This window comes from Aythya marila, assembly GCF_965140915.1.
Source record: "Aythya marila genome assembly, chromosome: 5".
In the NCBI taxonomy this organism is placed as follows: domain Eukaryota; kingdom Metazoa; phylum Chordata; class Aves; order Anseriformes; family Anatidae; genus Aythya; species Aythya marila.
The window spans coordinates 25,840,942-25,868,809 of NC_139046.1; the positions used below are offsets into that span (position 1 = coordinate 25,840,942).

Below are 27,868 nucleotides of genomic sequence, written 5' to 3' on the forward strand. Positions count from 1 at the left end.
ATGCCCTCAGTTTCTACATACCCTTCATTTCAAGCAAGGAGAAGGGGCATATTTCCAGGTGGGTTTAGACCCATCAGACTAGCCCCGAGAGCAGTCAGGAAAAGCCTGTAGTATGCTGTGCTGTGTCTGTTTTCACCAGTGGGGTGATAACAAAGCCATGTTGTGCCTGAGGGAGCCATCCTCAGGAGAGGTGCAGGAAGCACAGCCATTTCTCCTGCCGTGGCCTCTGAAGAGGTTTGAGAACCTCCTGCCTCCAGCTGGAGTGCCAGCATGGAAAGCACCGTGGATGGGGATGCCTGGGTGGGTGTCAGCTCATCAGCCCGGTTTTCAGCACCCTACAGAAGCAGTGCTGGCACAGGGGAGATCACGCTGGGATGCTCACACACAGGAGAGGATGGTGGCAGCAGGGGTATAAGACACCCAGACTGCACCTACAGGCTCCATGTTTGAAAAAACAAAGCCTTGGGAGCCGCTTCAGTTGTCTTGCACCTCCTCTCTCTGCTAGATCTCACACCAGGAGGCTTCATGCCATCTATTCACGCAGCAGCCAGAGCTGCTGGTCCCCTGCACAGGCCTTGCTTGGAGCCACCCAGGCTACACAGGCCCTTCCCAAACTGCATTTCTCAGGGATTTGGACCTTTAAGCCTGGCAGTGATGACCATCCTGAGCTCTACAGGGGTTTACAAGGCTCCACTTCTTCTCCTTCAGCTTCCAGTGGGTTTGCTCCTGGATTTTTCCCTTGCTCTGATGCACTTGTGCTTGCTGGGTGATGCAGAACCACAGAAAAAAGCTCCTGCTGCCTCGCTTGGGGTTGCTGTGCAGGGCACCATAGGCTCTCCCTCCTCACTGGAGGATGCAGCACAGCACCAGCAAAGCCTGCTCTGACTTACGATGCAGCATCACTGACAACAATGTGAAACCACCATCCCTGCTGCCAGCCGTTGTGCTTTCCGTGGCTATTAGAGGCGAAGATTGGTTTTAGCTGCAGACGGAGACGGTCCGAGGCTGGTGCACAGGTACCACGCAGACACAAAGGCACTATTTTTGTTGCAGAGCTGTCAAGGTCTGAGATGCTGCAGCCTGGGTGGGGTTCTCTGAAATGCCCACAGAATTGCTAGACTACTCACTGGTAACGTCTCAGACTTCTTACTGCAACTCAGAACGAAAATAAGTGGTAAGCGGTGAGACTGGGAGACGGGTGTGCAACAACATCCTCCCCAGAACCTAAACAATAGTCCTGGCATCATCAGCCAGGGTGCCCTTCCCCTGCATGGCCGCGAGCTGGAAGGCCTCCAGGCAGCTCTGTGCTCGGCTGCTTCGGCCACACACTCGGTGTCGGCGCTAGGCCAAGCAACTTCCAATCTGACTTGTCTTTTCCCCACTCTTCATCACAGGAGATGATTTACATGGTTCAAGAGCCTCTCCGCTCTTTCTGGTTATTCTTAGGTGTCCCAGAGGCTGTCTTGCTGTGTTGTGAGGAGTGGTTCCCCTAGGCGACAGGCCCGAGCACCCAAACAGTGGGGACAGCACATCCGCTCAGGGCCACCACGCTTTCTGTCAGTAGATGATAAAAAGGTTGCCCCGAGGCTATGCTGCACAAGCTGCTTGTTCAGGCAACGTGAGGAGATCCCATCACTGCTGTACCTCTGCTGCTTCTTGTTTCTCTTTCCCAGGCTCCTGGGCCCAAATAGTTTTAATCCCTGTCCTCTGGCATGGCCCTCACTGTTGTCACCAAATGGGCTGTTAACAAGCTCAAACGAGGAGTGAAGGACAGGGTGGTGGCCCGGCAGGGCAGTCATCTTCCATTGCTTTGATTGCAATTCTCTTTGAATTTCATTTCAGCGGCATCTTGCACTTCTAAAGGGCCTTGAGAGCACTTCGTGGCCATGCCCAGCCTCCAGGGGCAGGGTGCTGCTCCCGGGAAGGTGACATGAGCACAGAAACTGGGTGCTGCTGGGCCTGTTCCCATCCAGGCAGGCTGCAGCCATGTGTCGGTGCCTTTCTGCTGCACCACGTTGTCCCTCATTTAGGTAAGAGCTCTCTCAAAGCAGCGATGAGGGCTTGCAGCAGGCAGAGAGGCTCTTTTTGAGAGGAGGAAGGCCAAGTGGAAAGATTGCTCTTCTTTGCTGTCACAGCCTGCCGAAATGCTGCATTTGTGCTGGCCTCTGCTGGGCACAGGCTGAGCTCTCACAGCCCAGAAACCTTTCTGGTTGCACTCCTGTACGGCACAGTGCCTTCGAGTTCAGCCTGGCTGATACCAGACCCCGTGGAAAAAACGGGGAGGATCAAGGTTAACGTGTGTGAAGGCTCCTGCTATGGGACGGTCAGGTCCCGAGACATTTGGGGGCTGAGAGAGCAGGGAAGGCAGGGAGGAGGTGGCAGCCGCTGTGGATGCCCTTCAAGCCTTAGCAAAAGTTGTCTCCAAATTTATGTATTGCCCAGTGTCTCCTCTGCAGCAGGACGAAACAGAGGCACAGAGCTGCTGACACAGCCAGAAGCTGGAGAAGGGAGCAGGAGGACACGAGAGCTGTGTTTTCCCTTATGTCCTTCACGGAACCTCGGCACCTCCCACAGACCACGGCGCTCAGGCGACTCCGCAGAAGGGCAGCAAGTCACGAAATACAGAAGGTGCACTCATTTTCTTCCTTTCCATCTCCCTGAAAAGCACGTACTCAGCACTTCACAAGGATTCAGGCTCAGCATTTCAGGGCTGCTTCTACAGTAAGATAAATAAAGATATGACACCCGGTGCTGAGGTAAGCCTAATGTACCTCCCCAGATGGGAAGCCTGGGGCACTATTTATGCCTGGTATTCCCTTTCTGCTTCATCCTCCCCAGCTCAGCTGCAGGTTCCTGATGGGCTCGGTGTCAAGGTGGGGAGAAACAGAGCCAGCCCAGGGGAAAGTACATTCCTCCTATTGAATCAGGCTGTTATGGTCCCAGCTGTCATCACTGTGATGTCCTCCCTCCAAATTTATATAGGTCAATTTGTTCAGTTTTCTCTCTCAAGGGGAGAAAAAGGGATAATACACAAGCACAGCATGCAAGGAGCCAGAAGAGAAGTCGAGGCCTATGTCTTACTCTGGCAAAGGACAGACTAAGCAGCTCTGCTGCCCACTTTGCTGTGGCTCCAGAGTATTTATACACTCCTTTTGCAAAGCCTGTTCCAGAAGTCACTTCTCCTAGTGCTGCCAGCCCGCATCAGCAAGAGGATCATCTCCTGTATGCTGAACCGAAGCAACAGCCCACAAAAGAGACTCCCTCTTGTCTCTTAGAATGAGCATAGTGTCCAAAGCAGCACTTGTACAAGAATACTGTCTGGGTGCTGATAGTTCAGAGTTCAAAGAAGATCAGGAATCACTGCTGAGAAACAAATCAAAAGCTGGCAAGGAGAGAGAAAGCAAATGTGGCGTGAAATAGTGAGATTTTCTCCTAGAAAACAGCATGGTGCTTGTGTGGTCTGTGTCCTTGCTCTGCTGTGTTGTTGCCACCTTGTTTATTAATGCTCTGGATGGGATCTGAGCAGGGAGGCAGCGACATTTATATACCTGAGGTTGTATCAAAATCAGGTTAATCACAAGGTTTATGAGGTTAATCAAAAGCCTACCAAACTAAGCCGTAGGCAATGCATATTCATTTCCTGCCAGAGCAGGGTCAGAAGCAGTGTGCTAAGGTTCCTACATAACATCATTTTTCTTGAAGCTGATATTACAGATGCCAGCTGCTGAGACTCTTACCACTTCAGAGACATCCATGCAGTACAAGGGGCGTTCCTCCCAGCCCCTGCACCAATTCTTTACTCTCTCCTGAGCCCCAGTGATGGTACCCTGGTGCCCAGTACTTGTTCTGGGTTTCTCCTTTTTGCTGAAGTGAGAGTGGGAGGAAGAGGAGGAACACGCCTGAGTTCAGTACTGAGCCACATACATTTCCAGCACTCTTTAATTATGAATTCATTAATGCCAGCTGCAAGCATTAGGAGATGAAAACCTTTTTTTGTGTCATTGGCATGAACTGGTATGACTCACTGAGATCGAGGCTGGAGGATGCTGAGTAAGAAGGGTTTATATACTTCGAAAATTTGGCATTTGGGGTTAATCTGTGACCCTGATCTGGACTGGGGATGTAAATCTAGACTGTGGCTGAGTTTTGAGTCTAGCTGGCTCTTTTTTCACTTCTTTTATTCTGCACTGAGCAGAGAGGTGTTCATGCTCCATGTGCGTGCCTGGTGCACAGCAGAGAAGGGAGGTGGTTTTGCTCCAATGACAGAGCCAACAGAGACCGTGCGTGGCTGTCTCCACGGCCTTTCGCAGGAAAAAGCTCAGAGCTGGGCTTAGAAGCTGAAGCAGCACAGCCACACTAACCACAGATGCACACTTTTGGATGAGAGATGGTTCTCATCCAGCCAGATCTGAGCACGGGGCAGAGCAAGTTGATATCTGTCTGCAGAAGGCCATGCAGAGGTACCGTAACCGCCTTGTGTCTCAAGGGGTGTGTGCTAACCAACAACCAGCACATCTGAGGAACCAGGGCTCTAAGGGCTCTTCCACCCTGTACACTCCTCTTTTGCCTTTTTCTTGCTGCAGGAAGGCAGATGTGAATATTAGCACACCAGTTGTGCAGCCCCGTGTACTCTTTGCAGCTCAAGCCTGTGCGATTCCTCCGTACAACACCACACCCGAGCTGGACCTGAGCACCCGAGGCTGGGTGCTCAGAGTCATCCCCTGACCAGCTGTGGTGGTTCTGAGGCCTGCAGTCTCCCTAGGTGAGATTCCAGGTTGTGCACCCAAGCCTTCCTGCTTTGTGTAGGGGAATTTTTTGCATAATTTTGAATGTTGCAGGGCCTGTGCACTGCACTTGTAAATGTAGCCCTTCGTCACTGTGTCCCCGGATCTCTACACAAGGAAAATAAGAGGAAAGACTCATAAAGGTTTAAGGTATCCAAATAATCGTCTATTTAACCCACGGCAACACACCAGGCCACTGGACTTGTTAGCTGTGCTGGCTCCCGCTTTCTGAAGGCCGGTGGGATGCAGAAAGCCACAGGTGCCAGCAGAGGGCTCGCAACCTTCCCTGCTCTGGCCTGGAAAAAGGGTTTGGGCTCGGATCCTGCTGCAGGGGCTGGAGGCATGAGTGGTGGCTTCTGAAGACCTCCACTAAAGCACTTGGGGCGCTGGACCCAGTGGCAGTGTTGTCTCTCCTGGTGGGACTGCTGCAGCACTGTGGTTATGAACACATACTGCTCTATCTGCAATTTCTAAGGTCAGGAGCTAAAACGCCTTCAAGATGTTTCCCCAGCCGCGGTCCTTATCAGCCTAAACCCATGTGCAGCCCAGCTTTCTCCCTCTTTCCTTTCTTCTGATAAAGTCACTGAGTTTTAATGTCTAACTTCCCTGTGACAGCCTCCCCTGACACAGACCTCGCAATTTTCCCTGTTGTGAAAGGGGAGGTCTTCCGACATTGTTTCTAGACCTTAATCCCATCAGTCAAAAACGCGATAAGGCCACCTAAGGGCTGTGCTAACTAAATCTTTCAAGTGCAATGATAAGAGTTAAGAGGCACAAATCACTTCTGTGAATTTGACAGCGAGGGACATCTTCGGATCCTGTGAGTGCACACATTTCCCATTCGGAGGCCCAAGCTTCCTTTGAAGTCTCTGCAGGATCTGCGTGGTTGGAAGATCCAGTAGATCCCCGAGCACCCACTTTTCCTTTGGTAACATTCACCTTTTGGCCACCTACTCCTTGGGCCTCTGACCCAATGTGGGAGGGAAAAGGCATCACGGAATCACTCTTCTGAACAAGTTTCTAAGGTGCTTTCCTCACACTTTCCAAGCCAACTCCCACCACCCGTTCAACGTCCTTGCCTGTCACTAAGGCCTGTTCTCATCCACCAGAAATCAGAAAGCTGTGTTATCACAGCCAACATCATCCCTAGACTTATGTCTTTTGGGTGACCTTTGAGAAAACCAAGCTCATTCCAAGGCATATTCTTCACCCCTTCCAGAACATAAGCTGCATATCCTCACTGGTCACGAAGGCAGAATGTAGTCCAAGAGTGTCAGAAGCTGGCTTTTCCTGAGGTCAGTAAGGAAGGCAGAGATGTTAGGCTCTATCTGATTGCCTAATAAATTACATTTAATTTGGGACCTGCCTCTGGTTTAGTGCCTTCCAACCTTCACAGATACTTTTGGCTACAGAAATCTGCAACCTCTGTTAGTACTCGTGCCAACCTCGCTACACAGGAGATTTCCCTCTAGCTTTAAAATCCACTTCAAGGGGTTGTCCTGAAATATAAATAATTCTTCATGGCTAAGAAATTTTTATATAAAGAGGCTGTGATTGGGGAAATCCAAAGGCAGCTGCTGTGCTGCTTCTAGAAAAGAGAGAGGCTTATCTGAGTAGAAACAGATGCGGCAATGAAGAGGGGAAGAAATGCAAAGCATAGGAGTTTTATTTTTGTCCAGAAATTGGCGAATGATATAAAGGGGTGATTGAAGAGTTCATAAAGCCAGAAACAAAACCAAGCAGCCCAGAAACCAGAGGAGAGGAGTTCTGGGAAGTGTGGGCCTATGTATATGAATGATACTCGACTGAATTGACTGTGGGGGATTCAGGGCTGCTTGGCTTGACAGGCTCCAGTCACCAGGGTCTGTGCGCGGCCTTCATGCTTCTGCTTTCAGCTGTTATTTTCAGTAGGGGCTGTGTTTTAGTCATTCTTAATTTACTCTTTGACTTTGCTGGTTGGACTAAGACAGTGGTTTGCTGTGAGCAGAAGGATTCCTACTTGGCAGGCTCTGCTCCTCTATGAATTTTTTGGTGGCAATTGGTAAAACTGAGGAGTTTAGGGAGAAAATTAGGAGCTGAAGTTGCGACTAGGAGGCAACTCAGGATGGCAGACTGCTTCTGACTCTACTTTGGAATAGGGTTGGCAGTAGGAAGAGAATCAAAGAGTATTAAGTGTATTACTTATTCCCCTCATATATCTAAAGATTTTTCTGCACGTGCCCTTTTTCTTCCTTTAGCCATGTGAAGAAATATATCTGCCCTCAATGTTTTCCTAATGCATACCAGTATCAAAACTTTTTTTTTTTTTTTTTTTTAATTACACTCTTTTTTACTTTTTCTTTTTCCCTTTCTTTTCTGTGACCCAAGCCCGCAAACAATGCTTAGTCCTGGATGGTCACTGATTTCTTCCTTTCTGCTGCCAAGAGCTCTTTGTCTACAGATTTCCATACGGGACACAACTCCGTTATTCTGGGTTATTCCTGGTTTACAAATTAGAGATGCCAAGGACGGTGATAACACTTTCAGTTCTGGACAGCTAAAGCTACAGTCCTGAAGTTGTATGACCTGCATACAAAATGTAAGTGATGTTTAAATTGGTCTTGAACAACACAAAAATAATGTCTTGCCATCTGCAAATTTTGCTCCCCCCTCTGCTTTCAGGATTATTAACAAACGACACTCCTCTGAGCAAATGCAGTTTGTCATGCTAAAATTGTCTGTTTATTTCTATTCTTGATCTTTCTTTTTCGACCAATGATATTCATAACCTCTGGGTAACTTTGATTTCTTTATGATATTGTGGGGAATCTTGTAGAGATCTTTTAAGATTTGATGAACCTAAAAGGTAAATTTCTGTACTATTTTATCCTCACAGTTCTCAGACTAAATAGCTATTGGGCCATGACAGTTCTTTTCCATTTCACCTCTGCTCTCTGTGCCACTATCACTCATCACATTCCTGATAAATTTATATTATCAGGAGAACAAATTCCTCTGTCCTTTCTGTTTTCTCAGCCCAGAGCTTGGAGTAAATCTGGATGCCTAAGCTAACAATAAATGGAACTGAAAACCTCTTTTCTGGCTCTTGCTTCTAAATTTGCCTTTCTTGGTTATTATTTAAAAGGCCGATGTTATTGTATGTTGTACCAATACCATGAGCTCCCCAGGTGAGGCTGGAGGCTCACTGGCAAAGCCATGGGCAGGTGACCTGGAGGAGCAGAATAGGATGGTTTGCAGCTCTGCTCAGAGGTGCTTTTAGCAGACTACACAGAAGGGGTTGCACTTGCTTCCAGCTGTGCTTTCTGGCCACTCCTGTGAGTAAGAAAACCCACAGGTGACAAGATATGACCTTTGTGAGGATACGCAGCAAGAGCCACTTAAGGTGACTTTTGCTCTCCTTGGAATCCGTTTGTCCAAAGCTTCTCTTCTTTTGATTGCATAGCAGGTAACGATAAAAAGGCACCAAAGCTGAGCATCTGCCTTAGATCCTGGCAACAGTCAGGTGGATAAGGTGGAGGATGGCACCAGTACCTTCTGATAGTGGTCCACAAAGTAAATACAAGCCAAAGAAACATCACTCTTTCATCTGTGGCCTAAGATTTTGTTTCAGATTTTGTTTATGACGTCCTAAAGACAGGTCATCACTCACATATTTTCAAGTGAACTTTGAGCTTCTCGTTTAATGCTGGAAGAGAGCTGAACAACACTAGCACGCAATCACGTCCACGTTTTAACACTTATGCTGAGCAATCTTTATACAATTCAGATAACAATGTTAATTAAAAGAATTACAGATCATAAGTGATCTCTAGGCAGCAATCTGCCATGGTGACATGTTCCTAAAGCAATTGGAAAACACAAGCTGACTCACTGACTGAGAGTTCCCTGTGAGGATGAAAACAAACATCACTTCTATCTGCTTTGCTTCAGTCGAACTGAAATGCTTTAATTCTGACTTCACTGCGTGTTTCATTTCATAGTGTGCCCCAGCATAAAAACTCACTGAAAGCCAACTCAAGTGAAAAACAAAAACGCTTCCTTCTCCAGATACCCACCGCGGCATTTCAGACTGGGTCAGAGGCTGCACACACCCCCACAGTGTTGTCCCTGACCAAAATTCTGGGCCAATCCACAGCCTTTTTGTGACTCCTGTTTATCTATGTCTACTGCAGCCTGTCTTGCACCAGGCATTAGAAAGCACGCCAATAACCTCCCCTGTGCCCTCGAACATTGTGTCCCTGCCCGGTGCTTATCTGTGGGCTCTGGCGGGGGCCTTGGGCAGCCGGCTTGGTGTGGGGATGTGTCCCCACGGTCTGCATTGAGGGCATGGGCTGCCTGGTGCCTTCAATTCGCAGAGGGGCACCTTGGTGTTTGGGGGGGGGGGATCTTTTGTTTCTGCTCTGAGGTGAGCAGTGCTGAGGGCTGAACACTCTGGCGGAGGGTTGAACACTACAGATGAGGGCTGAACATCAGGGCTGAGGGCTGAACACCCTTACTGAGGGCTGAACACCACAGATGAGGGCTGAATAACAGGACTGAGGGCTGAACACCCTGACTGAGGGCTGAACACCAGGGCTGGGGGCTGAACACCCTGACTGGGGTCTGAACACCACAGATGAGGGCTGAACACCAGGGCTGAGGGCACAACACTTCCCCATCGCTCAGCCTGCCCCCGCAGCAGCGTGCCACAGCGCCGGGGAAGGTGCTACGATTTCTGGGCGCAGACCCGGGGCTGGAGCACACAGCACGGCGGCCACCCCCCGGGGACCACCGGAGGCCACCGCCAGCCCCCGTGGCCCTGTCAGCGCCCCTCCACACGGCGCTCCCCGCGGCCCAGGGGCGGCGCGTTGCGGCGGGCGGGGCGGGAGGGCCGGGCCGGGCCGGGGGCGGTGGCAGGGTCCGGGGCTTGCCGGCAGGGCGGCCGGGAGAGGTTCCCCGGCCAGGTGCTCGGTCCAGCGGCCGGAGCTGGCTGCGGGGAGCCGAGCGGGGCCGGCATGGTGCGGCAGAAGAGCCTCCAGGAGCCGGCGGAGCCCGGCGGGGACGAGCGGGGGCCGGGGGTGGCCGGGGAGGTGCGGGTGTCCCGGCGGCGCTGGGCTGTGCTGCTGCTGTTCAGCAGCTATTCCCTGTGCAACGCCTTCCAGTGGATCCAGTACGGCAGCATCAGCAACGTCTTCATGCGCTTCTACGGCGTCAGCGCCTTCGCCATCGACTGGCTGTCCATGAGCTACATGCTCACCTACATCCCGCTGCTCTTCCCCGTCGCCTGGCTGCTGGACAGGAGGGGTCTGCGCCTCATCGCCCTCACCGGCTCGGCCCTCAATGCCCTGGGCGCCTGGGTGAAGCTGGGCAGCCTGCGGCCGCCCCTCTTCCCCGTCACGGTGCTGGGGCAGGTCATCTGCTCCCTGGCGCAGGTCTTCATCCTGGGCATGCCCTCGTGCATCGCCTCCGTCTGGTTCGGCTCGCGCGAGGTCTCCACCGCCTGCTCCATCGCTGTCTTCGGGAACCAGGTACGGGGCGGGTGCTGCCCAGGTGGGGCTGGGTGAGGCCTGGAGGGGTCCAGGGAGTGCCAACGGGGCAGAGCGACAAGCTGAGGTGGAGATACAGAGGGCCTGTGTGTGCTCCCTCCTGGTGGGATGGAGCCAGGGGAAGAGGCAACTGGACAAAGCTCCCCTCGGAGCCTGTATGGGGAGGGACACAGCTTGAATTTGGCTGTGGGGTGGATGCGGTGGCCAAGGTGAGTGGGATCTGGGTCTACGAAGTTGGAGGCGGTACAAGGTCTGGCATCAAGCAGTGCTGGGCCTTGAAGTCTTCCCCGTTTCCCTCCTGCTCCCCTCTCTGTGAGCCTCTGTGCCAGCGGTGTGGTCAGATAGCACCAGGGATGGAGTGGAGAGGGAAGCGTGGTGCTGAGAAACATGCCTTCAGCTGAGTGTCCGGCAAATCTCAGGGCTGTGGTTGCATTGGGATTTGACACGGCAATATCCTACTCCTGCCGACTACTAGATGGGGCGAAGGAGAATAGCTGCCGCCTCCTTGTGACTGGGCCCAGGGGAAAAGGCCTTTAACCAACTTCTCTCCCTTAAAAGTAAGGCACGGAGTCTCCACAGTTGTTGTGAAATGAAGCGAATCTTCCACCAGGCTAGGAGGACGTAAGGCCTCTGAGCACACTTGTATAAAGGCAGGTCAGGGAGGCCAGTGGCTCACGCTTGCTCAAGCTGTAACATGCTTTTCTGGTAGCTAGCTGGTGCTTGGAGGAGATAATTTTTTCACAGTTTTGAAAGGATCAGGGAAATGACTTGCTGACCCTTGCATTGGAACACCCACTGATCCCTGCTGCTTGAAGCAGATAGACTAATGCTGATGCAGCACAGAAGTGAGGCCAGCTCTGTGACATTGGCATGAGGAAGAGGGAAGTAGTCTGGCATTAGCAGCTTAGCTAGACCCGTGCCTCCAACTTCCAACACTTGATGTAATCCCTTCCACGTGACTGCACACTTCCCTCAGCTGACTCTGGTTTGGGCTGTGGGTGGACACCATTCAGATTTTGGTGTTTTTTGCCGTTTGGGTAGTTTGTAAAGCATGGTTCTTCCTACAGCATACAAAATTATCAGCAAGATCTGAGGTCTCCTTTCCCCTAGATCCTGCCTTTCTGTACTGATTGAAATATCGCTGTAGCAAAAAGAGGTGAATGCTCGGAGATAACATTTGAGGAACTGATGTTTGTGGAACTGTGTTAGGCAGACTCTGGCTTACAGCTTTTGGAAAGAGAAATCATGCTCACCTTTCTCTGAGTGAATCTAAACTTTCCTCTTTCACTTTCCTCTTTCCACCCAAGCTAGTGGGCTGTTTTTTATGTGTTTTAAATGAATCTTTAGAGTGGAAGGCATTTAACTTGGCATGAACACTGCTGATTTAGGAGTAAATAAGTAACTGAGCATTTCACTGTCAGACTTTTCCTTTTTTTTATTCAGGTGGAATTACTCAATAGTGTGCATAAGAAATCCAAACAATGAGGTGTTCAGCCTGTGCTATGTGCGTAGGCAGTATCTTCATCGCCCTGAAAGGGGTGGGTTAGTCTAACAATTGTGAAAGGCAAACTTTGGTTAGACATTTGGTTCTCCACACTGCTCTGGGGGTTGAACTGACATTGCAGTTAGGCCACGGGTCAGTACATAACCCTTGCTTTGTAAGCCCAGACTTTCCTTTTAGAGAATCAGGGAGACAAGAAATGGCAATGACTAAAGGCAGGGTGTACTCCATAGCAAAGACCTATTCATTTCATTCCCTTAATCAAGGGTTCTGATGTGCATAATTACAGTGAGTTAAAAGTAGCTATTTTGCTTAGCAGTGAGGTTGACCAGGGGGAAGAAATAGAAGCTTCCCTTTTTTTCCTGAGTCTGTAGTTAAAGAGTATGTTTTAGGGAGTGACAGTGAAGGGCACAGTATGGTGGGTTTGTAATTTCAGTATGGCAAATTATACCCTCTGCTCATTCATTCACAACTGTGTGGTTTTCTTTTCAGAGCCGTGTTACTTCATTACAGTCCAAGTTAAAGATCCTCAAGGTAGACATCTCTGACATGCTTATTTATCAAGTGCCAAGCACTAAGATCCCTATCTGGCAGAAGTACCAGCAGCTACAGGGGTGAGCAGAGCAGTTTGACTGCCTCTTTGTTTGATACACCTGCATCTTTATGGTCCTGTCCACCTTAAACTGCACTCAGCAGTGCTGTCCTGAGGGGAGCCCTGCTGCTCTGCTCATCCGTGACTTCTGGGCTGATGTCTGCTCAGGACACGGCAACTGCTTGCTGTGTGACAGTAACCTTCGGGTTCAAGCTCAGCTCTCAATAGTAAATTATTGAAATGCCAGGTGGTGTGTTAAATATCTTTAAAAAAAATAAATAAAAATCCTCTTAGATAATATCAGATTCTCCTCACGCTTTTCTGGTCATGGTGTGTTGGCTGTGGTATCACAGTGCAAAGAAGAATTAGAGCACTCTCACAGTCTCTTTATTTACCCATTTCTCGTATACATTACATTGTACTTCTTCCTATTTTAACAGAGAAATGCACTAGTTGTTGCATTCTTTTTCCTTGTCCATGCACGTTTGTATATGGGTTGGTATAGAATGGGATTTATTTGTAAATTGGATACTTTGACACGAGATCGTTAATGTTATTCAAATATTACTATCAGCTTATTGATTTAAAAGACCAAGAAAATCTACATTGGCATCTTTCTTCAGGCTGAAGTTCTAGGATAAGGAAATAGAAGTGATGCCTTTCAGCTGTGTTTTAATTTGTGAGGAACTTGACTGATAAGCATCAGAAATGCAGCCGTGAGTGGCAATGGGTCTTCTACGTCATCAGCAGTGTCACCTGTGGAGGAACGTGGTGCTGGATATCTGCATTAGTCCTGTGCATGAAGGTTGGGTGGGAGAGAGTGGTATGCATCAGGGCTGTGCTGCTTCCAATTCTTGTGACTATTTGAGATACATGAGCTAGAGCCAGCTGGTCAGGTACTGCAATTCCTCAGCGCTCTGCATCAGCTCCTGTGGCATGTGCTGGACTACCATGCTTGGGCAACGCTTGTTCAGGCCTGTTGGCGTTAAGAGCACTGTGTTAACTGTGTTGTGCTGGAGCAATGAAAGACATTTGTGTTTGTGACTTTGTATTGCTCTGCCACCAGCATATTTTTTTTTGTTTGTGTTGATTTTGACTAAAACAACCTTTTTCCTGGTTCTCTCCATTCTGACTGAGGGACTTGGGGTAAGGATTCAGGCTGTTGGATGATTTCTCTGCTGTAATTTTGATGCTTCATTTTTTAGCAGGAGTTGATAGAAGTTGTTGATAGACTAGGAGGAAAGAAAACTTCAATTTTATGCTTGTCTCTGCCCGTGGGGGGGAAAAATGATGCAACAGCTTACTAATTTCCAGGTGGGGTCTGCCCTTGTTCAGATGGAGCTGGGATGCCTCTGTGACTTAGGTGATTTAGGACTTCTGTTAAAGAAACAGCCTGAGGCAGAGATTTTAGGTGCTATCTGCATAGTGCTGGGAGCGTTAGTCTAGCAGTAATGAGGTGATGGCTTTTGAAGTGAGTAAAGCAGATGATAAAGCATGAATGAAATGTTCTCTCTCTTCTGGTAGGTTCTTTTCTTGTGTTTTGAAATGAGGGAAAGAATCTGCAGGAGGTGGTGTGGGGTGAGTGTCTGGGAGTAATCAGGTCTGCGACATCTGAGTGGCCATTGCTTTTGTGCTGTTTGCCTCCTCGCTAACCCTCTTCTGTGCTGTTTGCCCTTCAGGTAAGGCAGCCTCTGAAAGCCCAAGAAGCGTGGAAATGGAGCGTGTCCAGTGGGATTCATCTCTTCAAGCAGACTTCTTCCTAGAGCTCATTTGCTCTTCCCTCTCTGCTGAGGGGCTCCCCATCTCTTCTGATGAGATCTGATCCCTGTTAGAAATAGGGACAGGGGTAGTCAACCTCACATGCCTCCGTAGTCTGGCCCTACGTCTCCTGGGGTTTTAGCTCTTAGGACAGAGAAGATTTTACTGAGGAGCCAGTAGTGGCGATAGTTAGAGGTGATATTTTCCAGCCCTGGCTCCTTTCTCTTCCTGCAAAGAAGGGCAGGGTGGATTTGGCCATGGGGATCACAAGGAGCACTATGTGGGCAGCTCCCCGAGATCCTGGATGTGGCTCAGTGTGGCAGAGTGTGCTGACCAAACAGCGACGTGGCTATCCCAGGAATGCCCGAGCTTCTATAAAGGGCACAGGAACCTGAAATTATCTTTCTGCTCATTTCATCTGGTGCTCCCTCCCCAGCCACACGCCAAAAGCAGCTCACCCTTTTCCCTCACAGAAGGGGACAACTTTTGGGTTTTGCTGAGTTGAACTAGCATGGGAGTTAAATGAATGACAGCAGTGTTTCTGCTGGGAGGGGCTGCCCTATGGCACCCTGAGTACTTGCCCTGCAGGATCCCTGGAGGCTGGCTCTGTTATGTGACTGTAATAGGTCCTTGACCCAAGTGTCATCCCGGCTGAGTACTTCAGCAGCTGCTGAGGTGGCTGTTGGAGCCGAAACCCCTCTTCTGCTTTACTGTCTCTTATCTGCTGCTGCTGTTTTGCTGCGTTGCATTTCTTCCCCAGTAAACCGGGCGAAGGTGTGTTCGGTGCTGAGAGGCCCCAAATGACTTGCCTGGAGAAGTGGCCTTCGTTATCTGGCATTGTATCGCGTTAAACAGTATGAGGAGATGATGCCACAGAAGAAGTATGATGAGGAAGGAGTTTACTTTGCTTCCAGAAGAGCTTTGGTTGTGCAAGTGCAGTTTGAAGAAATAACTTCTCTCTCTTATCAGTGTGAATGGATTTAAAAAAAAAAACAAAAAAAAAAAAAAAAAAAAAAAAACAGCTTAAGCTCTATCTTATCTCTTCGTGAGGGCTGGATTACATTTTTTCCTCTTGCCACTTGGGTCCTTTCTGCTTCTTAAAACACTGCTAAAAAGGTGACTAAACTGTGGTATGCAAACATTTAAGTACATTGACCTCAACGGGCCTGGATTTCAGTGGGCCCTTATGCCACTGACAGAAATACTGAAATCCATGGAAGAAGCATATTCTGGGCAGCAATGCAAATAAAAATATACTGGGTAGGAAGTGGCAGCTGCTGCTTTGCACAGATCTTCTGCTGTGTGTATTTGGTTCTACTGTAGCCCTTTTGCACAAAGGCAGCTGGGACCTGTGCTAATAGCAAGGGGCTGGGAAGCTGGTGTGCAGTAGGAGTCACAGGGTGTGGAAGGGGGTGGCTGTCTGCTCTCTGCAGGTTATGACCCTGTAATTCCCTTATCGCAAAGGTGAAATATCGTGGTTACAGCATGGGAGACACCTGTAGTTAAAAAAGGAGGAAATGCTATAGGGCAGAGCTGTGACACATGGACTTGAGTAACAGGAGAAGCTGTGGTGCCCAGGACTTTGGAACACGTGCCTCTTCCGAGGGGTTTCCAGGGTGAGTGAATGTAGTGAAGATCCCAGTCCGATGAGTTTTATTGCCTTGGCAGAACTGTCCGATGTCTGTACCGAGTGGGGGTCAAAGTCCCCCTCCCATATGTGTGAGAGCAATGCACGGGAAGGGGAGCCCTTCTGTTCGCTTTCCTAAGGGTAATCCTGCCGTGACAAGACGTGGTGTCCAGATCCAGCAGACTGTGCTGCTTCTTCCTCCTCTTGCCAGTTAAATATGTGTCCTTTTGCCACTACCAGTTAGATTCTGCACCTCTGCACTGGTTGGTACCAGAAGATCGCTAACGTGGGTTGTGCAGCATCCTGACCTGGTCTCACCTCTTACTGGACTCCGTAAAACGATTCAAGTGTCACTTGTTTTCTTCCAAGCATGATACTGCTCTTGGCTTTCTAGAGGATTCCTCATCTCCTTGGTCGCTGTGGATGTCAAGGATTAGAAGGGTAGAACAGCTCCAGTGGTGTGTTGACAAAGGCAACAGGCTCTCTTTGCTGAAAGCAGGTGAAGCCCTTGGTTATTTTTTTCACCATGAAACAATTCTTTAGAAAGGTGCAGTGCACAAGTGCATGAGGACATGGGAGCATCTGGCCTAGGTCAGGCAGCCCTGGGGCAATTAGTGGTTCCTGGTAAGTGCTACGGAAAAGAGAGAGGAGGATCCGCTCTGTTTTCACTAACTCAAAAAAAAGTCTCAGTTTGGGAAAGTGCCTTCCTGCATTCCTGATTTGAGTGTTTTGGTAAGGGACCAGAGTTAACGGTTTGGTGTGTTTGTGTGTGAGTAGCGTGGGTTTTCTGTTGTCTCGTTCTTCTCAATGTTTGGATGAATCCCATCTGGTCCTGCCACCTCATAGAACGAACTGACTGCAATAAATTGAATAAAGCCTTCCACTGATAGCACTTCAGACTTTTTGCCGTATGAAGAGGTTCTATCGAGGTGGAAGCTTCCCCAAAAAATCACGTAGTGAGTGCTGATGCAAGAGTTCATCTAGTTCTCCCTGTCTCAGATGTTTTCCTTCCATGGTGATCATCTTTTGGCTGTCCAGACTTCCTGGCAGGCCTCCTGATTGTGCAGCGTATGAAGCTTTTTAATTAGTTTGTCAAGCTGTTCCCCAGCCTTTTTTGGCCTAATTACGGCTTGACTTTAGTTTGGTCCAGCTTGCTGTCTCCTCTTTTTCTTGCTTGAAGAAATGAAGCACAGATTTTGAGGTGTGTGGTGTTCTTTTTTTCCTTCTTTGCTCTTTAACCGTGATTGCTTTTATTTCTCCTGTTCTAGAAGTGTTGATAACGTTCTGTACGCTTACTCTGAGCCCCTGATGTGGTGTCTCAGTGTCTCTGTGCAGTCTCAATGCCACCTGCAAGCGGTTAGTTCCTTTGTCTTTTGAATTGCCTTTCAAGAAGCTTTCCTTTTAGACAGTTCCCTCTTGCAAGTTAAAATTGCCATGGTGGTTTGGAGCTGTTTCCACCCCCCAGCTCGTGGCTGCAAGGAAGCTGAATGTGAGTGCAGTGCAGAACCGTCTGCTAATATTGGTTGTGGGCACGCTGTGCTGCCCTAGGCCTGAATCATGAATTGTGCCTCTCAGAGGCTGTCTTCACAAGAGGGTATTTATGGAACCTAAAAATGCAGCCTCTGCATCATCCTTGTCATGACGCTTACGTAGCCTGCAAGGGCATTGTCACAATTTCTCTGTGTTGTGTTTTTTTGCCTTTGCAATATGTCTTTTTCTGCCTTTTAACACTTTAATCGACCTTCCTGGTGTGGTGGTCTCTTCTGTCAATGTTCCTGCTTGCTTGGGGATTTTATTGGGCTTCTGTATTCCTGGTGCTGACTCTTAGTTTTCTTTAAGGTGGAGACCCGCTCCTCCATCGATCATTCATTTACAGTTTCTATGCTGATTCTGCACTGATTATCATCCTTTGGCAGACTCTTGGTATACAGTCAGATAAATCAGACATCCCATTTTCCATTTCAAGACCTTGGGTACATGTATACCATCGTACTTGCCACTTGCTCTCAATTTTATCAACTGTTTTGGTGGATGGTTGAATATGAAGTCAGTGTTGGGACTGCACCTTGACAAAATTCAGGTAGGAAATAGATTCTTTCCGTTGTTTGTTTCTCAGCCTTTGGACTCTGCTGTGGTTGTAGACCTCCCTGTTATTCTGTTTAAATCACCCCAAAGCCGTAAAATGAAGTGCCAGCAGGCTGCTTCCTGCAGGGAGATTCATGAGGATCAGGACAGTGCTGTGCATTTTATGGGTGTGGGGATGCTCTTGTGTTGGAAGACTAAGGAAATGCTGAATTTTGGGAGTGAGACCCTATTTGTATAGGTCTTGGAGACCTTGCACAAAGGTTGGAGATGCTAGTTTGTGCCCTGGTGAGAAAGACTGCACTATGAGCCCTAATGGCTCTGAGAGGGGTAGCACAGAGCGTTGCAGAGCCAGCTTTGGTTTCCCAGACCTGATGTGGGAACTGTGGAGAAGGGAGAAAAATTGTTTCTCTGCTGTGAAGGAATGTTTAAATTTTCTTGCTGATGGGTTACGCTGTTGTCTGTTGGGTTGGTGGTGACAGGGGTACTGGCCTGCTGAGAACCAAGCTGAAAATCTCTGTGGAAGGTGAAGTAGGTGTGGTGTAATACTCATCATGATGTAGAGAACTTGTCTTTGTTGCTAAAAGTGCAATGAATAATCCAGGGTATCCCCTGGGAAATCTTCAGTTTTAGCCAAGTCATGGGATCTCCTCTTCATAGGATTAATAATGTCAGTGACCCTGAAATATAACATGTTTCCTAGTGCTATGCTGGCATTTTTTTTTCCCCTCTACCTTCTATTTTTCTCGCAGGTTTAAGAAACTCCAAGTGGACAAGCGTTACCTTATCTGGAAGGGGAACAGTGAGGACGAGCATCCTTTCGTGGTTAGGAAAAATTGTTCAGGTCTTCTGAAAAGCCAACAGAAGTATCCAGGAGAGCTGAGTAAGCCCTTTTTGATAGGCGGTGGCTATAGGACTTCTCAGAGATGGATTTACGAATGATGTGTAGAACAGATTCTCAATATCCTTTTTCAGGTAGAAGAGGATAGAGGGAGACCTGAAAAGAGTGAATCTTGACTGTGGCCCCAGAGAAACCTCCCTTCTTCCTCTGCATGTTTTGTCGTGGGTCAGCAACTCATGTGAGCATCATGTGATTGTTGCAGCAGCAGCTAGCACAGGAATCCAGCCTGGTTCTTCTAGGAATGAAAGGGCAGTAAGGCAAGGCAGCAGTTTCCAGGAAGCAATTTATAGACCTCATTTGGTAAAAGGTGGAGAAGCCCACGTGGAACCCAGTAGGTGAGGGCTGGGAGGGCTCCAGTCTCCTCTGGAAAGGAGCAGTATTGAAAGTTGTTTCCTTGAAGCTTGAACTTCAGGGAATGCTGAGAAGCCCAGGGTGGCTGCAGTACTGAAGCATGGCTGTGTCCCGGGCTGGGCAGGCCTGCTGGAGCAGCAGGACTGCACTCTGGCCAAAATAAACTTGCTGCAGAGACAAACAGGCTTCTGCCCTCTGGATGTGCTCTGGCTTCAGTGTAAGTGCCTTTTCTGTGAAGCTACAGGCTTGATTGCCTTGTACAGAGAACAGGGAAGCGTGCAATTTAACAAAAGATTGGGGCTTGAAGCCCCTAAGCCAACTGATGGTCAAGCTCACGGGTAGTCAGCGAGTCTCCCGTGTCAGCAGCCAGCATGGGTTGGGAGAGCAGCCCTGAGCAGCTGTAACAGCCAGGGGACAGGCTGTGTCTGGACAAAGCTGAGCTCTGGCAAGTTCAGTCCTGTGTCGGAGGCTGCCTGTGCTGCATGGGTGTTGGGAAGGCTTGCCTTTGCTACTGGTGGTATCTGGACTTGTCTCAAACTCCTCCAGTCCTTGGCTTACTATCTGGGGACATCCCAGTTTGCGTTTCACTTCACTGTGCTTAATGAACCCCTGAATGTTCTCGCTGCAGAAAATGGCCTGTACCGGCGTGGCACGTTTGTAGTCTCTTGGTGACTCTTCCCACCAGGTCCTGGGATGCCCCGGTGCTGGGAATGAACTCAGCACAGACGTCTGCTGCAATCTGGACCTCGGTATTGCAGCCTCCCAGTGGAGGAGGACACAGTTTGACACAAAGTTTGGTCAGATGCTGTTGAAAGTTACATGTCTTTAAGCTAAATGCTGTCTCTGAGTCTAGCAGGCAGCTCTGTTTGATCTATAAGCGTTCTCCCCGTCTCAAAGATCCACCAGCTGGATGGAGGAGGAGGAGGGCTTGTGGGGAGTTTGCTAGAGAGCACAAGCCCATTCTTGTCCCAGCCAGCAGTTGTGGCACCTAGGATGTGTTTGTTCTGTGACCTTGATCCTGGCCAGTACAGTGGCTCTCCCAAAATGAGTCTGTCATCGTCCCCGAAACATGGAGGTGTGATGGCAAAAGCATGCAGAAAGTGCAAGGAGTTTTTCTAGAGGGCAAGGCAGGAGACCTGTCTGAGCCTGGGACAGGGACAGGGCTCAGGGTTGTTCTGCTCTGTTCTGCCATGCTTGGCAGTGACGTGGGCACGACAGTCCTCAGTTTTCTTGATCCTTGCTTTCCTTGCCTGCAGAGTAAAACCAGTTACGTGAACTGATGCTCTCCAGGGACTCTGAAGACGCTGAGCACTGGATCCTTCTGTTGGGCAGCATTATTGTGGGGCAACAGATCTTCGTTTTGCTCATGGATTCCTATCTGGTGTTTCCCATGAGGAAATGGTACATGCAACGGGCTTAGTTTGAATATATTCTGGTTTCCATGCTTTGCATATTACCTCCTGTCAGCGTGAGGATGAGGGCAGTAGCTGTAGAGAGGCTGCACTGGTGTAGCATGAGTAATTTTTTTTTATACTGCTGGTCTGTATTGGTTCAGTTAGCACTGTACCAGTAATGTGAGTGCTTTTCTACCTCCCAGCTAATGGTACAGCCTGCAAAGGAGATTGGAAATCTTTGTTTCAAGCAGGGATGAGAATGGCTGCATGGCCACCCGCTGTCTCTTTTTTTGTGTCTTCTCAGTCCTTGAATCTGTTATAAGCTCTTCTGTGTGCCTTGTTACTGTCTGCAACACCATGTGTAGGATGAAACCAGGAAATGGGAGAGGAAAAAAAGTGTTACTAAACAAAAAAATGTGTTTGCCCTGTACAGAGCTAAGTGTGCAGAACCTCTCTGAGAGCAAGCAGGAGCTGAGCTCGTGTATGGCTCTTTTCCTGATGTCTGAGAGCTTGCAAGTGCTGAGGAGGGCCAGAGGAGGAGGTAAATACACTCCTTGGGAACTAGATGGTGATTGTAACGTGGCTGTAAAGGGAAACAAAACACAGGGGAGGGGGGGAAAAAAGGCGGGGGGGAGCTTTTGTATGCCTCCTCTTGTCTTTAGAGTACTCCAAATGTGCACTTTGGCTTCAACTTCATGAAGAGAGTGCTCCCAGGCATCAAAGCAGCTATTTCTCCTCTTTTGAGGGCTGGCACTGAAGGTGTGTGCTATTTAGTGCGTCTTGTCGTCGTGGCAAAATCTGCTCTGCTGCAGCTCCTTGCTGCTCTCCTGGAGGAAACAGCTGTTGAGTGAAGACCCCCAGTGTCCTCACCGAAGTGTGTGCTGTTGTGGCAGGAGCTCCTCGGCTGGATGTGCGGGGCTCTCAGCACAGCAGAGGCCACAGCTGCAGGGTGTCTTCTTGCAGCCCTTCAGAGCCAAGTGTTTCAGCTGGGCAGTTGCCAAGCCCCATCGCACAACCTCGACATCTATGATGTGTGCTGTCAGCACTTCCTTCGCTCTCAATCTTTGTCTTTTTCTAGGTTCTCCTGGTGCAGTGGGAAAGGCGTGAGTGGTAGCAGGGTGAGCCTTGTCTCGGGAGGGAGCTCCCTCAAAACCAGCGTCATAAAACGGCCGAGGCAGATTGATATCTTACTCATCACGAGTGGGCAGGGTTCTGCCTTGCATCACCCTTTGCGCTTGTCTGGCCTGAAGGCAAATAGGTTCAATTCATTAACCCAGTAGGGAACTGTGGTGTTTTTTGACGGTGTTGTTTTCTGCTGTTTTTCATGCGCCAAGCCAGCTGAGCAGGTGATCAGGTCAGCACCAGCGTGGGCGCAAAATAAGGAGCGGGATGTGTATGTGCAGGGCAAAGTGTGGGTGTGGGAGGACAGGGGAAGAACTCCACTTTGGTGGAGGCAGGTATTAATCCTACTCAATTCTGCTCTAAAACCTTGCCTTGAATATCCTTATAGTACTAAGTTCAGTGAGGGGGACCTCTCATGGCCTAGTTATGGTAGGTAGCTGGCTTCTATCTTTCAATTATTAGGCAGTGAAGGGGATTTTCTCCTCGTAGGGGAAGCTGGAGGAGGCCAAGTTGAGGTCTTACTGTGTGCGGGAGGATTGCGTCAAAGGGCTGAACTCGTGGCGGTGTCGTGGTTCCATGTCACACCTGTGTCTCCTCTCTCTCTCCTGCTCAGCTTGGCATTGCTCTGGGCTTTCTGGTCCCTCCTGTGCTGGTTCCTAATGTGGAAAATGTGGAGAAGCTGGCCTACCACATAAGCATCATGTTCTTCATGACAGCAGGCGTGGCAACAGCCCTCTTCATCCTGGTCGTCATAGGTAAGGAGGTGGGAAGCGTGTGTGTGAAACCAAGTGAACTGAGATCAGCCTGAGTGTGAGGGGCCCCATGGGGTTGTGAGTGAGCCTGCCAAACTGTTCATTTCAGCCTTTGATTGCTCACAATAAAACTCTGGTGTGTATAAGTTCTTTAAAAGCCAGTCTTAAAAATACTGCAAGGTCCTCATCCTTCTTGCCTGCAAACAGGGTGCTTGGGGCTGATTACTTCTTAAGGGTATGGAGGAGGAGGTAGATTGTCTTGCCTCACAAGAACATGCTGTTCCCAGGAAGGGGAAAAAAAGGTAACCAGTTACGAGCAGGGTGAAGAAAGCATTACAGGCAGTAGACTTCGTGGACTCCTCTTGCCAGCTTGTTCATGTTGCCTGATCACTGAGTCAGATGTAGACTTTAATGATTCACAGGTGGGGAATAGACAAAGTACAACAGTGACTGTGCTGCCCCTAATACAGCAGTGGATCACCTGCAACTGGGATTCCTGGGTGCTGCTTTAGTGCGAGTTAGAGACAGCAGACAGCATGCCCAGACTGAGAAGGGTCAGGCCTGAAGGTTTCCCCCCTGGCAGGAGCTGTTACTGGGGAGACTCTGTCTTCTCCTGTTCCTGGTTAACTTTGTGCACAGAGATCAAAGCTTAAGGATGATGATGTGTTTTATACACTTTTACTAGCCCCTGTGGTGTCCCTTGAACAGCTCAAACCTCAGCGTGTGCCCAGGCTCCCCAATTACACTGTTACAAACAGGTCCGCCTTGTGTCTGGTTTCAGTCTTCAAGGAGAAGCCCCCATACCCTCCGAGCCAAGCTCAGGCCCTGATCCAGTCGCGACCGACAGTGGAATATTCCTACGTGCAATCAATCCTTCGTCTGCTCCGCAACACCAGCTTTGTGCTGCTTATGGTCACGTACGGTAAGGTCTGGCTGTTCTGGGCAGCCATCACTGCTGGACGTGCTTAGCTTCTCCCTCCTTCTCTGTGCTGTGCCAGGGCAGTAACTGGCCTGAGCTGTGGTAGGGGACTGTAAGGATAGCTGTGCTGCCACACACCAGGGTCCTTCTAGCTCCCTCCAGCAGTGGTTACAAGGAAATACCTAGAGGACAGAGGTCAATGCGTCCCACTAGATATTTTTTTTTTTTTTCCCAGCCTCTGACCACTTCCTGTTCAGGGGATTTTTTTTCCCCATAGTTGGTTAATAGCTTGACTAATCTAAGTGCTTGCCTAAGAAAGATACGGAGCTGTGTCTGAGTGCGATTTGCCGCACTGATGGCAAGTTACTTCCCAAGAAAAGTGTGTGCTGGCAGGCCTCCCAGCAGAGGTGATGTGGAGCATGTAGGTGTGCAGGCTGCACCAGCCTCTTTGGCAATCCCTACGAAGCAAATGAAAGGGGGGATTGGAGACCACGTACTTCTGCCATCTGTTCTTCCACGTTGGGCTTGCTTCTTCCCTTCAGCAGTGTTGCCCTATTTCTCTGAGGGGAGTTTGTGTTGAATCTGTTCCTGATGCTGAATTGTCACATGGAGAAGCATTCTTCTCTTTAGCAGAGACAGAGGAGGCCACTGCAGCCTACGCCTGTATGATAGGATAGGATAAACTCTAGGCAGCTGTTCTGCTGAGAGGTCTGTCCCCATTTCCCACCTGCTTGCTGCGGAAGCTCCTCAGGAGGAAAGATAAATAGTTGTTGAACTTCTGTGGTTCCCCTAGCAGCTGTGCCTAAAGGACTTTGAGTGATAAGTCAGGTTGGAGAGAGCGTGGTGGCTTTGTACCTTCTGGGAGTGCTGATGGGCTTTGGACCTGCTGAAATCTCTTCTCCCTTCTCTCTTCTCCTCCCTAGCAGTAGGCTTCTAGCAATGCCCCTCAGACCACCCTTGGGCTCCGCTGGTTTGCGTTGCAGCTGCTCCCCACTCTCCCTCCCTAGTGCCTGATGACCTCTGAGAAAGTAGAAAAGTGGAGATACGAAAAACTGTCATTGGCAGACTGGCTGTAAAAGCTGGATTGTGGCATCTGTTCATTCACATGCTTCAGGGAAAAGAAAGGGGAAAGCATTAATTCTAATAGGGATAATCAGGCCCTGGAGGAGAGAGGCAGACTCTCAGTACGAAGAACATGTTTAGAATCTGATCTCCGTGAGATAATTCCCTCCTGGCAGTCACAAATGATGTGGAAAGCATTCAGTGGGTCATAATCCTGTCTGCCTTCCAGTCGTCTGTGCATTTATTCTGCTCCTCCCTATGTCAGCCTCCTGTCAGACTCCAACTTGACTTTCAGGCTGCTGGCAGTGAAGATAAGGTGACTGCTACTCAGAGAGGGAACTAAGCAGTGAAACTTTTTTTTTTTCTTTACTAGCCTGGCTTTAAAATGGGGACTGTTTTTCCTACTCAAGTCAAAAGTTATGTTGGACAGGATTTAAGACAGCTGCAGCCAAGTGAGTGCAACTGAATCATCTTCACTGTTTAACACAGATACCTGCAGCCTCTTGTAGCTTTTATATTAACATAGTGTGAGTTAGGGGTGAGAGTGGGATATCGCCTGCTGGTTCATCTCCCATGGCTGTAGAAAGATCGGGGGCCCTCACACGATGCCAGGTCAGAATAGGGCTGCAGATATCTGAGGTAAAGTGATATGACCAGCACCTGCCGACTCCTTTCCTGCGGGAAGATTTGCAGTGCTGGAGACATCGGTGGCACTGCATCTGTGTAGTGTGGGTGAACTGTTTCTCAGGGAACCCTCAGCCTGCCTTTTCCCAAAGACTGTTGGCATTGCTTCAGTAAAGCTGAGGCATAACGCAGGGTGGGCATTAAGGGACTCTGAGTTCACTGGGTTGGGCTTTGCACTGAAGCCGTGTGTAGCTACGGAGAGGCAGCGGGAAGGAAAAGGGTGGGAAAGCCTGGGAAAGGCTTGTGAAGTGGGAGTGATGAGACAGCTCTGAAGAATCAGCCTTTGGAAAGGTGATGGGGCAGTGAGGAGAAGGCAGGGCAGCTGAGGAGATCTGCACAAGGAACCATTGTGCTGGAAGATGATGAAGGTGAAGAGGAGGAAGAGCAGTAGTCTGGCATGTAACTAAGCAGCGTAGTGCCTACAGGAGAATTGAGTTCTAGTCCAGGGCTTAATAAGGGCTCCTTTTGGAGCCTTGGGCAATAAGCTTCCCCTTTCTGGCCTCTGTAAAATAGAGGAGACACTGTGAGGTCTCAAATGTTGTTATGCAGCACATTACAAGCGAGCCATGGTAACTAACCAATGAATCAGGTGGGATTGGATCTTCAGATGTCTTTTTCTTAGCTTCTAGACCTGGTTTCCTTGTCTGCATGGGCAATTGGGCGCTGCCACTGGAAACATCCCTCGCCTGTTTTACAGGCATTCAAACAGCTGGCTGTAACTCACAGAGAAACTTCACCGAGCAACTGTGACATGTGAAAGGCGCACTTCATTTGCCAGCCTTCACAAATGCAAATCGGGCACATTGTCTCGATTCTTAGAATATTTTGTCTGACTCTGGTGCCAAGTGTTGCTGCCAACTCCGCAGCTCTTTCTACCCGGCTTGGGCGAAGGGGCCCTTCTTTGGGAAGCCACATACATCACCCAGCCTCTGCGGAGCTGGCGTCCTGACAGCATCAGCTGTCACGGTCTGGCTGTCCCTGGCTGTCCCCACCAGGTTGCTGTCCTCTTGGCAGGGTGGGAAGCAGGGGCACACACATGACTGGTCTATGTTTATGCCCAGCTTTGAGGTGAAGGAGTAGTGGGCAGAGGAACTGCGCTGGTCTGTGCTGAGAGGTGCTTTTGGAGCAGGGACCCCTGTTACAGGCAATCGGCTTACGGGATTACTTGCATAAGGTTCTTCATCTCTTCTGTCCCATGAAGCTGTGGAGTTAGCTCTGCTGAATGCTGTTGAGGAGGGTGTGCGAAGGAAGTGTGGTCTCCCCTCCTGCTGTCAATGTGGTGGCTCCTTGGAGCGCTTCAGGAGCTGTGGAGGGCAGTGGGCTTGCAGCCTCGCAGGGGAGGAGTGGGCTGGGCACAGCAGGATCGCTCAGGGCTTCAGGGGTAGGGGAGCTGGAGTTGCAGCTCAGGATTTTGTTCCTTTTGTCAGAGCTCTGCCTGCTAGACTGCACTTCTGTATCGTGTATTGCCATGTTGCTGCTTTTAGCTGAGGCTGAAAGAGGAAAAGTAGGAAGTGGGAACTTGACATGTGTCTGGGCTGTCAGGATGGCAGACGTCTGAGCCAGAATTTTAAAACCCATGCCACCTTCTGGAGCCTAGAGATGTGTGAGCTGCGGTGGTGAAATGCGTCCCCATCCCTCCCCCTACCAGGATCACTGAAGCTTTGAAGAGAAACTAACTGCAGATGTAAATGACTTTCTGAGAAGAAAGTTGAGTCGACTGTTACAGACCTCATCCACCTGGGGAAGGTTTCTCAGTATCACCCAAGGTGAGAGTGGAGCCGTTGCAGTGCTGCTGCTCCAGTGCCCGTGTGGATATTCCACGTGGATATTTCCACAGGGGGGAAGGGGAGATTCTTGTTTTCTGTGACCTTCAGGAAGGCATTGAGCTCAGAGTTGCTTGAATGCTGAAACGGAGCGTCTGGATGGGGCTTGACCAGTATCTCCCCCAACGGTTTCCATTCTCACCTTGGGTGATACTGAGAAACCTTCACCAGGTGGCTGACGCCTGTAACAGTTAATCTAACTTCCCTTTCAGAAAGACAATTACTTTCACAGTTGTTTTTTATTTTTTTTTTCAGGCTTCAGTGATATCTTGTAAAAAATATAAGCCTGTTCCCATGCAGACACAAACGCCAGGTGCTTGGGGGAAGTGCTGTCTGTGCTTGGCCATCAGCTCTGCTCCCACTTGCCTCTGGGTATCTCTTGGCTTTGGGAGGCTGTTCTTTGCTGCCTGTCAGTAGGGAGAATGGTGTCAGGTGGTTCTTTGGGAAGGAAACCCCGCTGGTCAATGGCACTGGTGTTCACTGAATCCCAGGCCCTTTTTAGAGGTGTGATGCTGAGGTGGGTGCTTTGCCAGTGTCTTACTTTGGCTGGGGGGAGGAGAAAGCTCCACTGCTGAAGCTGCCTCTACCTATGTGGGGTGGGTTGAGACCCTACAAAAGACTTGCATGACCTTTCAGTACTAGAAATATGCACAGCCTTTCTACTTCTTCAGGTAAGAGCCATCCTGAAACTGGAGGGTGCTTCCTCCTGCATGCTGAGATCTAGTTGTCCTTGGTCTGCGTTGCTGCCAGTAACCTCTGTCCAGCCAGTCCAGCTGGCTCTCCTGATACTCTGCTGCCTTGTTAGAGGACACTGTCCCAAAGGTCTCGCTGCCCTTTCACAACCCCGCAGGAGAGTAGCCAACTGAACGTGCTGCGTTTTTATCCCCCCTCAGGTCTGAATACAGGTTGCTTCTACTCCCTGTCCACTCTGCTGAACCGCATGGTGATCCATCACTACCCAGTAAGTGCACCCAGTTCTCTTGGCCCTCTG

General features: G+C 49.5%; 1 protein-coding gene across 2 annotated transcripts in view; it reads left to right on the forward strand.

Moving 5' to 3' along the window:
- The first annotated feature begins 9,727 nt into the window (after positions 1–9,727).
- The window catches only part of FLVCR2 (FLVCR choline and putative heme transporter 2), a 32,770-nt gene continuing 14,629 nt past the window's right edge, over positions 9,728–27,868 (forward strand). For both annotated transcript variants that reach the window (XM_082762562.1, XM_082762563.1), the window contains exons 1-4: positions 9,728–10,291; positions 22,251–22,392; positions 23,171–23,311; positions 27,771–27,838. In XM_082762562.1, the coding sequence (XP_082618688.1) occupies positions 9,779–10,291; positions 22,251–22,392; positions 23,171–23,311; positions 27,771–27,838 (864 nt within the window). In that variant the 5' untranslated portion in view covers positions 9,728–9,778. The remainder of the gene's footprint in view (positions 10,292–22,250; positions 22,393–23,170; positions 23,312–27,770; positions 27,839–27,868) is intronic.